The sequence below is a fragment of the Epinephelus lanceolatus genome, chromosome 16, assembly GCF_041903045.1.
Source record: "Epinephelus lanceolatus isolate andai-2023 chromosome 16, ASM4190304v1, whole genome shotgun sequence".
Lineage (NCBI taxonomy): Eukaryota > Metazoa > Chordata > Actinopteri > Perciformes > Serranidae > Epinephelus > Epinephelus lanceolatus.
In genome coordinates this window covers 2,519,419-2,530,963 of record NC_135749.1, presented here as the reverse complement: position 1 = coordinate 2,530,963, position 11,545 = coordinate 2,519,419, and the positions used below count along the sequence as shown (strand labels likewise).

The 11,545-nt window shown below is 43.9% G+C and overlaps 1 protein-coding gene across 4 annotated transcripts; it reads right to left on the bottom strand.

Moving 5' to 3' along the window:
- Positions 1 to 404: 404 nt before the first annotated feature.
- Positions 405 to 11,269, bottom strand: abhd5b (abhydrolase domain containing 5, lysophosphatidic acid acyltransferase b). Of its 4 annotated transcripts, none has more exons than XM_078175617.1 (7): positions 11,160 to 11,269; positions 10,413 to 10,501; positions 9,898 to 10,294; positions 3,936 to 4,087; positions 2,369 to 2,480; positions 1,034 to 1,214; positions 405 to 702 (listed from the first exon to the last, which is right to left on the bottom strand). In XM_078175617.1, the coding sequence occupies exons 1-7, from the start codon at positions 11,201 to 11,203 to the stop codon at positions 574 to 576; spliced, it is 1,104 nt and encodes a 367-aa protein (XP_078031743.1). In that variant the 5' UTR covers positions 11,204 to 11,269; the 3' UTR covers positions 405 to 573. The 4 variants fall into 4 exon arrangements, with proteins under 4 accessions (XP_078031743.1, XP_033493860.1, XP_078031742.1 ...); XM_033637969.2 differs by having other exon boundaries at positions 10,419 to 10,501; XM_078175616.1 differs by lacking the exon at positions 11,160 to 11,269 and adding an exon at positions 10,756 to 11,140.
- Between the last annotated feature and the right edge of the window lie 276 nt (positions 11,270 to 11,545).

Here is an 11,545-nt window from a genome sequence, read left to right as displayed (position 1 = left end):
GGTCACTCAGCTCAATATGCATGTGAGGCCGCTCTGTTTGGGATTCACTGTTCCCCCTCTGCAGAGGAGAGGGGAGGAAATGTGTGCACGCTGCTACTGTGCCGCCACCTGCTGGACGCTCTCGGTCACAGGGCCTCCAGAGGAGCGAGGAAGCTTCCTGAAAAACACAGCAGCCCTTTGCCCCACACACTTCTCCCTCATATCTGTCACAGAGTGGGTGAGAGGTCAGAGAGAGAACAGCCTGTGCACTCTGCTTAGACCTCAGCCCAAAACAAGATATTCTCTGATTCTCTGGAGGGAGGATTTCTCTTTTTTCTCAGAATTTCGAAATGGATACCAGTTTGCACCGACTGCTCTGACCTCATGATGGAGGAACAAAACACTCAGTGAGCAACACACACTGCATCTCACATTTATTTACAAAACTTTACATGAGGTTGGACAAAGAAACCCGCAGCACCATCTGACCTCAGGAATGATAAGTGACGAGTCCTCGGTCAGCGCTGCTTCTCTTCTAAGAGTAAAGTGCGTGATGAAGAGGCTGACGGTCGCACAGCTGAGGCTGTGTTAAAGTTAAACCTCTCGCTGCTTCGTTCCCTCGTCTTGGCTCGTCTTCTCCAGCCTGTTGAGGATCTCAAGGACTGTCTGGTTGAAGTCTTCAGGCTGGTCGGCAAAAACGTAGTGGCCTGCCCCTCTGATCACCTGACACACAGAATTTGAATTTTTTAATTTAACCTTTATTTGACCAGAAAAAAAACTCTTGAGATTAAAAATATCTTTTTAAAGACGACGTCAGATACAGACAGACAACACAGAACAATGTTGATTTATATATACACATAGATCCCAGGGGACAGTTTTTGTATTTGGAAGCTGTTTAAATGTGTAATTAGTGGCAGATTTGATTTAGTTGAACTATTAATATTGTAACAGAATCTGAATCTCACTCTGAGTTACTGTTGTTGTTCACAAACTAAAGAAATGAGAGATCACTGCATCTCTATTAAAGACATTGACATGTAAATGAACCTACCTTGATTTGCACATCCGGCCTGGTTTTCTTGAACGCGTATCCAGAGTCACTGTCGATGCTGGAGCGTGATCCGTAGATGAAGGAAATGGGAATGTCGGCCCGGACTTGTCCGATCCTCTCCAGCATGGGTCTCTTCGCCCAACCGTAGGGAATGGTCATGTTCTTAAAGGCTGTTTCTCCACTGAGAGAAGAAGAAGAAGAAGAAGAAGAAGAAGAAGAAGAAGAAGAAGAAGAAGAAGAGAGGCATCATGTTGGAGAGAAATAAAGCACCAGTGCACATCATGTTGTTTCTCACCTTAACAGCTGATGTTTTTGCTTTATTAGATCAGCTGAGAGCTAAATCTGATTTACCCAGGACACATTTTTTTTTTTAGATATTTACAGGTTCAACATTGGGCCTGTTATTACACAGGTTCATTTCCATCAATCCCTGAACAGCAGCCTCTAGATATTCTACTTCCAACAGGCACAATATCTGTTATGTGTTTGTCACTTTTTATTAATTAATCAAAGAAAAAATAACACGTTAAAAAATTAACGCTGATTCATTGCGTTCTGTGGTGACCTTTGACCTAGGGCATAATTAAAGGCCACAGTGGCTTTGTCACATGATGGCGGCAGATGAGACAATGCTGCTCGGCCCTGTGAACAGAACATTTACAGATGAACTGTTAATAGGTCCTTTCTGCAGTAAGGAATTTTTGTACCATCGGAGAACTTCAAGCCTGAAATATCAACTCAACATGAAGCATTTAGCAGCGAACCCGGAGGTCCAAGCTAGCACAGGCTCTGATGCTAACGCTAGCAGTCAGCCTCGTCAAGCCACACTCGACCAGGTGTTCAGACTGAGTTAGTCTACTTGTGACTATGGTACCAACACAAGCGTTCCTTAGCATCCCCATGTTTGGTCCCCCCTCTGTTGGGGTACCTAGCACACAGATCTGGTACTAAAAGGTGGAGCTGTGAACACTGCAGTCTGATTGGTCAGTAGAGGACGGTCACTCTGCTCAGGGCTGAGTTGTGTCTGGTTTTGAGGCTCATGTAACCACTGTTCATACTGTGGAGACAACCTTTAAGGTGGAACGTTAACCAATTAACCTGCATGTCTTTGGACTGTGGGAGGAAGCCGGAGTACCCGGAGAAAACCCACGCTGACACGGGGAGAACATGCAAACTCCACACAGAGGGGCCCTGGGGTTCAAACCAGGAACCCTCTTGCTGTGTGGCGACAGTGCTAACCATGCTAACCGCTGCACCTTCATTTCCTGTACTTTTGTTTACATGTTCTCTTAAATGTGGAAACTAACAAATAAAGCAGGAAGAGAACCTTCTCACCTTGGAGTCTGGGCGTTCAGGTGGTAGATGTAGTCAGATACTGTGTTGTCGTCAAACACAGAGGAGTATTTCTGTTTGAAATCCGACCGGATCGTCTGGACCAGCATCGGACCTGAGAGATATTCATATGATAACTGCAAACACAACCAGAGCACTGACACGACACCTGGCAGCCTCTCCTGACCTACACATTGCATTTCATGTTTTTCAGAAAGTCTTTTAAAAGCAGGTGATGGTGAGAAAGACTGGCTGAGCTGACGGGGGGAAAAAAAAACCTTTCAATGTTCATCTTTTTCAGTCTGGTGAAATCAGAGCGATGAGAACACAGAGCAGTTAAACAAAGAGCAACTTGCTTTTCATGTTGGGAGGCAAAATGGTTCACAGGGATCTATTTTTTATTTGGAAAACAGTGTTAAAACAATAGGTTTTTTCGAACCAGAGGATAGAACTGGGTCTGCACGATATGCAAAAACAATATTCCGATTATTGTGACGGGTATTGCAATTGTGACAGGAGTCGCAATTTTAGTGGGAATGGTAATTTTTGCATAATTTTCAATGGAAATAAAAAAATTAAAATGATGATGTGACTCTGTACCAAACAAGCAAGTTTCTTCACGTCTGCATCTCTGTAGCACCACAATGCTTCACTTACAATGTGACATGTTTTACCTTTATCAAAAATTGCGGCTCCTTCAATTTGGATATTGCACTTGGTCATATTGTAATTGACATAATATTTCAATTAATTATGCAGCCCTACAAAGAATCCCTCCTTTTTGTTGTATCTGTACCACAAGAAGTAGGAATAATCTACGTAAGTACAGTGGCCCTGAGAGGTCAACACAGCGCAAATAATCAAACACTTTTAGCAAACAGACAAAATGAAACACTTAATAGTGATGCACGCACTTGTTATGGCCGCAGTTTGTGACTTATGTTACTGAAGTCAGCTCTCCGTCAGTGGTGTTTGTGGTTTATTTTGACACTGTGACTGTGTAAGAGAAGAAGAAGCCGGTAACAACATGGAGAAATCTACATCCAGAGCTGTGACTTTTTGGACGGACCAAATGTACAGAGCTGTAAAGTTGTCCACCATGGTAGCAGTTAGCTGCTAGCTAATCGTAGCTAACTTGTTTGTCCATTGTTTGGTCTGTGACGTAATAGGTCAACAGGAAAAAGGTCCAATACTAACAAGCTGAAAGGGGGCATATCTCCACCTATCATAGAGGAGTCGCACATACTTGGCTCAATAAATGGATTCCCCTCCCGTGCTTGTCTACTGGGACAAGGACAGTAGGCCAGTTAGATGTCCTCGTCCAGCTGGAACTGTAGCTCCACTTCACTGTGACTGGAAACAGCCTGAGCGAGTCTTTGACACTAATTAAATTGAGCTTTTTAATTTTGCAGTTTTTATGTTTAAATCTGATGCACATAATCATGATTCAGAAATGCCAAACCTCAAATTATACTGAATATAAAACAGAAGGAAGAATCTGAGTGTGTTAATGTTCAAGGATGTGTGTGTGTGTGTGTGTGTGTGTGTGTGTGTGTGCGCGCGCACTCACCTAGAGGCCCAGCCAGTCTGAGTCCAGCCAGCGGGTTGAAGGGGCTCATTACAGCCCCGACAGCTCTGATCCACACTGGGATGGAGTTGTGGTTGGGGTTCTCTGGACGTGCTGGGAACCCCCATGGCTCCACTAGCAGCAGATGCTTCACCCTGCAGACACACACACACACACATACACACACACACACATGCACACACACAGTTGAGCGATTAACTGGTATTCTTTTCTTGATTTCAATTACAAATCCAGATGGTGGAGTGTGACAGAGGATGTAAAAAGACAGCGAACACGACCATTTCACAGAGTTCTGAGATGTTACATAGCAGGACTACGTTCTCACTTGGCATGAAGCTAAAAGCTAATGTATTCCTGACGCAATCTAAAGTAGCTCTGAACCAGTGAACCGAGTGCACCAATAATCTCCAGCATCCTGACAGATATACCAAATGAAACAAATCTACATTAACAGTATCTAAAGCTTTGAAGCTCTACATTTAAACCACAGTGTATAAAAACACCTGGCACTGTGGTAATGTGGAGGGCAACTCATTAATTAAAGATTATGGGACATTATTTTCATTTCATTAAATATATTATGTTGCTGCACTAAAATGATCAACTCCTTCTCCATATTTATCACAGACTGATGACATGCGGTGCGAGCTGCTGCGTTCAAAAGCTGAACCCTGTTTATCTCTTTGCAGCAAAATGTATCTAGTTAACTGAAAATGCAATTTATTATATTATTCTAGTAAAGTTTAATTTGCATTTGTAGCATTACTAATATTTATATATAATAAAAAAATGGACACTTGGCACAGTGTGACGAGACGATATTGCTACACTGAAATATCACAATACTGTGCTGCATCGATTATCTCCCCCTCCCCTGGTTATTTCTATGGTTCACAACAGTCCAAAAATATTATTGAAAATGAACTGTCCCAAATTCAAACACTAGAGTCCTAAAATTAAAAACTCATGATGTCATAGGGTTTAAAGGCTGGAGCTGCTCCACTGATAATGAATGTTGAAACATGTTCTAGACAACAGTGAGCACCCAGGGGAGTGTTTTCTGTTTCACAACTGAGGACGCTACAGAATAAAGATCATTTGGGTTTAAAGAAGGCGACAAACATGAGTCCATAAAATTAAAGCACCTTAAAGGGATAGTGCACCCAAAAATGTAAATTCAGCCATTATCTACTCACCCATATGCCGAGGGAGGCTCAGGTGAAGTTTTAGAGTCCTCACATCACTTGCAGAGATCCAAGGGGAGAGGAGGTAGCAACACAACTCCACCTAATGGAGGCTGACGGCGCCCCAGATTCAAACGTCCAAAAACACATCATTGAAACCACAAAATATCTCCATACTGCTCGTCCGTAGTGATCCAAGTGTCCTGAAGCCCCGACATAAAAAGTTGTTTGGAAAAACCTCATTTGAACTCTGTTTTTAGCCTCATTGTAGCCTGTAGCTCTGACTGCCTCTCTGTGTATGGGAACAGCCCATTGTTCCGACCGTATTAAACTCATTGTTCCGAAGTCCCGTTGTTCTGAAATCATCATGATGCCCTGTGGTTAAGGTCTGGTTAGGTTTAGGCACAAAAACCACTTGGTTAGGGTCAGGAAAAGATCATGGTGTGGGTTAAAATGAAAAAGAAAGTGGCAAACACATAAGCTGTGAGCCTGCTCCGCCTCAAGCATTTCCCAGCTGACGCAGAGCCGGTCGCGGCGCACCATCAAGGCAGAAATACGCCTGCCAGGAGCCGTTCAGCACCGCAGACCGTCGGACTAATGGGATGTCGGACCAATGACACGGACCCCTCTGTACACCGCACTCACCTGTTGTAAGGAAAATGCTCAACTTCAGCAAACACTGAAATGAAGAGACTCGGAGAACCACGGAGAAAAGTTACAGCCAACGGGGTTACTTTAATCGCAGAACTCAGCGTACAATGGTATACTAGTCTACACAGAAAAACAGCGAAACAGCCCTGAACAATCACCCTTCAAATGCTTTTATAATGGATGTCTGCTCGTTCATGTGCTTGTGTGTGTATGTGTGTGTGAACACGCTTGGGTCGTATTCCCTGGGAATCTAAAGTTCTCCTGATTTCCTACTTATTCCTAGAGCTGGACTTCGTGCGTCAATATTTCCTGTCTCCTTTGTCTCTCTGGCATAAACAACCGTTCCTATTGTGAAACTTGGCACATCTGTTCCAACGGTCAGGGCACCCTAACCCAGAATGTTCTACTTCATTTGACCTCCCAAGGTTTGACTTACGCACAAATACTCAAATTATCAAAACACCTCTTATGGGTCCTTTTTACTGCCAAATCTGATATTTGACCAGCTGCTTCCTAAACCTAGTGTAACTGACCTTATTTTTCACCTTTGGTATAAAATGATACATTATCTGTCTCTACAGTGTGTGCGCTTGCGCGAGACCGTGAGCCATGGGCACCGCCTTCATGCGTGTTCACGTGCTTTTCGATGGTTCGGGCGTGCAAGCGCACACACGTGAGCGCGGTGCCCAGAGAGGCAGTCAGAGCTACAGGCTACAATGAGGCTAAAAACAGAGTTCAAATGAGGTTTTTCCAAACAGCCTCTAAAACTTCACCTGAGCCTCCCTCGGCATATGGGTGAGTAGATAATGGCTGAATTTTCATTTTTGGGTGCACTATCCCTTTAAGTTAAGATTCTCCTTAAAATCCTTGTTTACGTTTCCTCAAAATAAAATCAGCTGCACAAAACACCTTTAGGTCATCTCCTTAAGGTTTCCTTGAGATTTTCACTTAAGTACAGTACAGGGCTGCCCCTCAACTAAGTCATCATTACGGTCCATCAGTCGAAGAGTCTCCCGCATCGGATGACAGATCAGCTGTCACAACCACCACCAAGTGACACTTCTGAGGAAGGCGGAAGTTTCCGCCGAAACATGTCAAGGTATGTAACATCCTAACATGTCTGAGATAAAAGAACAACTAAAGTCATAGTCTCCTGCATGTTTCTGATATGAATGTAATGATTAAATGATATATTTTGGTGGTTTGAGTTGAAGGTGTGAGAAAGAATAGTATCAGTAACATTGTTAACACTGTGCTACATTACAGAGAAATACAAACCGTACTAATGAACCTTCATTAATATAGGCCTATATTTTATCTCCAAGTGCACGTCACACACTGAGCGAGCCGCCTGTTAATGACGCTGTGGGCTAATGGGCATGTAGCTACTTCCATGTTTCACATGATACGTCATGTTTGTAGTCGACCAATGAAGATGAGTTTACATATCACCTTGGGTTCGTCCTTCACCTTCTCAAAATGATCCCACACTTTGGATTTCCTGCCCGACATGTTATTAACTAGCCTGTGGAATAACCGCAGGTACCAGCCCTGGAGATTAACCTGACTCCTGTCTGACTGCTGAGCGTGGACACTTCCTGTGTCTGTCCTTTCAAAGTAAAGTCACACATGCTCCAGTCCTATAGGTTTGGATTTATTTTGACAAGGTGCAGCTCCTGATAGAGTTTCACTTTTGTTTGTTTTTTCCTGCGACTAAGCGACCAATGAAATCTTGCTGACTTATGACCTTTTTTCTCGACTAAGGTTTGGTTGTCTATCAGGGGACAAGTTTCGTCCTTCGTCTTATAAGGAATCCCGAGACCGTCGCAAAAAAGACCTTAGCAACCAAAACTTAAAGTGCCTCTGACTCCATCTTAACTGCAACATGACTGAGTTTATGATGATAAAAGAAAAACTAACGCACCCTGAGAAGAGTGTTCTGCGACCAGGAGAACCCGACAGATACACTTTGGATTGTCCACTTTAGATGTAGTAGGAGCTAGGCCTGTTACTTGCAGCTACATGGATGTTTCACCCGGCCTGACCTGACTGACGCACTGTGCACAGTTGATGCCATGGCTCCCTTGGTTGTGTCAAGTTCAAACAGTAAACTTCAGGTTCGAGCTGCAGAACAACCATCATATTTATTCATACCACCAAAACACGGGTCTTCCAGGGTGAAACACCTGACGCCAACGATGTTGTTCCTGCCTTTATCCACCTTATTCCTGCCCCAGTGATACCTTGCATGAATCATGCATGCAACTTCTGGTGTTAAACCAAAACCGGTGAGTTCCAATGGCAGCAGTTTGTTTACAGTACACTATTCCTCTTTCCAAGAATTGAATCCATTTTTACATCTGGAGGCTCCCGTCCTCACGGGCTTGAGACGCACTTGTTTGAGGACTTGGCTCAGATTCTGGAGTCCTTCGGGAATTTGAAATATCCCTTTAGGTTCGGTGGTGGGAGCCTCTTGCGGCTGCATGCTTTTGCTGACGTCGACCCCGGCAGGATTCGAACCCTGGACCTCCCAAAAGAAAGATGAGTGCTCTAACCACTACACTAGGGAGGCCCCTTATTCTTTCCAAGAGCAGCTAGGAAATAAAACGTGGAACTCACCACCTGTTAGAGCTCAAACAGGATCATGTGATCATACCTCTGCCATCTCTGACAGCCATCTCAAAGCAACCGAGCATGCTAACAGTCAGCATGCTAACAGTTAGCTTGCCTTGCTCCGTTAAAATATTGTTAACGTTAACATGTCCCGAGCAGCTTAAGGTAACATCTACTCCTTCTAAAGATGATTTATGATTTCTGAAACTAACACATAAGTCAGTATTAACTGTAGCTCCATGTGAAGTGAATAAATGTGATGTTTCCAGCTAATCCTCCGCTCGTCTGCGTTAACCACGCAGTTTACACATTTTTATAACTTCTGATTTATTAAAAACTATTTTTAGCAGCAGACTTCAGTCACAGTCACATAAAGAAGGAGTAAAAGATTAATTTCTTTATACGATATAAAGGCAGTACAGTAAACCAGCGACACATTCTCAGCCCTGATGACTAAATACATATTTCACAGTTTATTTTCTAACGTAGGTTGAGACTGAAGTCAGACGGGGAAAGACAGTGAGTGACGCACCTGTCAGTCTACGTGTCATTCTCCGCTGATAACTCTGATTTAAACTCTTGTGGTATTATTTCTCATGTCAACGGTAACCATGGCAACAGGAACAATCCCTTTTTGTTCTGGTCACATGTTCAACACACAGTTGCTGAAGACAAACATGTAGCTCAGACTGGTTGTTAGTCATCACAGACACGGACAGTGCAACAGGTACCAGAGCTCCACAGAGACATTTTAGAAAAAGTTAACATTAGTTAAATATTTGTTATAAAATAAACTGAAGGCAAATGACTTCGGAAAAGAACCAGCGTTGGCGGTTAGCCACCAAGAGTAGCTACTGGGGCTAACTAGCTCACAGCTACTTCCTCTGTCTCACAGGAAGTTGTGCACAGAATCATTTCTACAGTCGTGACCTCAGGAATAAGGTGGATACAGTAGTTCTCCAACTGCAAATACAGTGCCCCCAGTGTTCATACATAGCAACTACAATTCAGGTCTGCTGAGTGAATGACACATTTGGCTCGACAGATGTGACTGAATTAATTTTTGTTGCTTCTTCTTACAGTCGTTTTCTGGTATTTGTGGATCAAATTTACTTTGTAGTTTGTTCTTTCTATGGTCGTATTCCTCCAGACGTTTAATCCTTTCCTCCTCTGACCATGATGGTTTTCACTGTCTAACTATTAGACATCTTTGTGAGATGATAACAGGCGTCACAAGCGTGAGTCCAAGCAAACAAACAGTCTCCATGGAAACTTTTACTGCTGCAAAATCTCTTTCAATGCAGTAAAGGTCTACTAAGGAAACCTTTAAGGGATTCTGTGCAACTGTGTAAGTCCCTCAGCTAAGGAGAAATTCAGCTTTAAGTGTCACACTTAAGGAGAAAACTTTTCTGTAACTAGCCCCTGGTTCTTGGCTTTGAGAGAGGGCACACAGATAACATACTGGTACTCTTACACACACACACAGAGCAACGTACCTGTGTGGGTATTTGAGTGTGTATGCCGCAGACAGGTACCCTCCCAGGTTGTGTCCCAGCAGCACCATCTCCTCCAGCCCCACCTTCTCCCTCCACTCCTCCAGCGCTGCCACAAACTGCTCCTCGGCCCCCTCTGGGTCGGTGCTGAACAGGGGCCGGCTGCTCCTCCCGAAGCCCAGCAGGTCCAGAGTGTAGACCGGTCCGCTGCTCGACAGAGAGTCCAGGTTTTGGGCCCAAAGGCCGACCCCGCCTCCAAAGCCATGCAGCAGAACCAGAGGACAACTGGGCTGGGCGGGGGGCTGGGGGACGGAGCGCGGCTGGGTGGAGAACGCTAAGGTCCACAGATAGTTGCTGTTGGATATTCGGACGTGTTGCCTGGAGAAAGGTTGCGTCACACCTGTGGGACGGGGGGGATGATGGGACAGGGGGTTGAGGAGAGGTCAGGACTTCAACATACGACACCAACTCTTATCTTAAAACCACTTTAGTGGTTCATCAGCTCTTTTTAAACTCACACTTACTCTTGAGCATTTTTTCCTCGGCATCTTTCAGCTGCGAGGGAGACGTGGGGCACCAAGAGGGAAGCCAACTCAAAATCCAGGAGCTGTGACTCACACATGCACAAGCAGACAGACACAACACATGAGACAGCTATGATTTGAACTTTGACCATTTGTGCTATCAGTGCTGCTGGTATGCAATCTATACAGCACGTCCCCGAAACTGCCTTCAACAAAACCTCAACAGTAAACAGAAAGAAGCAGAGTTACTGACTTTGTATTTTGAGACTTTTGTGCCAAATGTCATTAAAAATATATTTAATTTAAACTTGACTTGTTCCCCACAGTAAATACTGACTCAATGCAAGCCGGTTTAAGAGCTGACAGAAGTCTCCAGCAGCCTCTGTTTAATTCGGCGTCCATCAGGATCCAGTTACACCAACACAAATCCAGTATTCAGAGAAGCAGGAACGAGTTAAATAAAGTAGTTTCCTGTTTGAGTCCCGATCAGCCCAGAGGAACACTTTGTACCAGAGGACACTGGGAGATCTCTACCTGCTCACGTCACTTGGATGTGTGACAGAAACACAGTTTATATTAACAGAGCTTTGGCTTGTGTTCAGGTGAGTTACTACGGAAAGAGAAAGAGTTTAAGAACACAATCAAACTGCGTCCAGGCAGTCAGCGGGGGAAACAACCGGACACGTTACATAACCGATTAACCGACCACAGTGTTAGAGAGTATTTAAATTAAAGTGTCACCTCTGCTCCTTGGTCGGTTGGATCTCCTCCGCCATCCTCCGCATGGTGTTTGTGATGAAGTCGCGACCATGGCAGAAGTACTGTAACTAGTTAGCGTGAGGCGTTCACGTGCATCCCGGAAACACAAGCAGTTGTTTGATGTTATAAAAACAATCAATAACAATGTATAAGTTTACCGCGAATAAATCAAATACTACTAGCAGGTTGTAAAAAAGCGATATAAAGGAAATGGCTGATTTAAGAGTCTCCAACAGCCTCTGAATCGGTGGAAATAATTGAGTCAATTTTATGTTTTGGAGCAACTCAAAACACATGCAACTAAAAATGTGAAAAATATTTGATTTTTTTTTTTTTATAAAACTTTGAAGTTATATTTTTTTTACACG

What these genes read in the sequence shown, in the direction of transcription:
- abhd5b (XM_078175616.1), bottom strand. Translation starts at nt 10,820, where the DNA reads ATGGACGCCGAATTAAACAGAGGCTGCTGGAGACTTCTGTCAGCTCTT. An exon ending in CTTAAACCGGCTTGCATTGA is followed by an intron (nt 10,502 to 10,755) that starts GTCAGTATTTAC and finishes TGTGAGTCACAG; the next exon opens with CTCCTGGATTTTGAGTTGGC. An exon ending in CTGAACGCCCAGACTCCAAG is followed by an intron (nt 1,215 to 2,368) that starts GTGAGAAGGTTC and finishes TTCTTCTCTCAG; the next exon opens with TGGAGAAACAGCCTTTAAGA.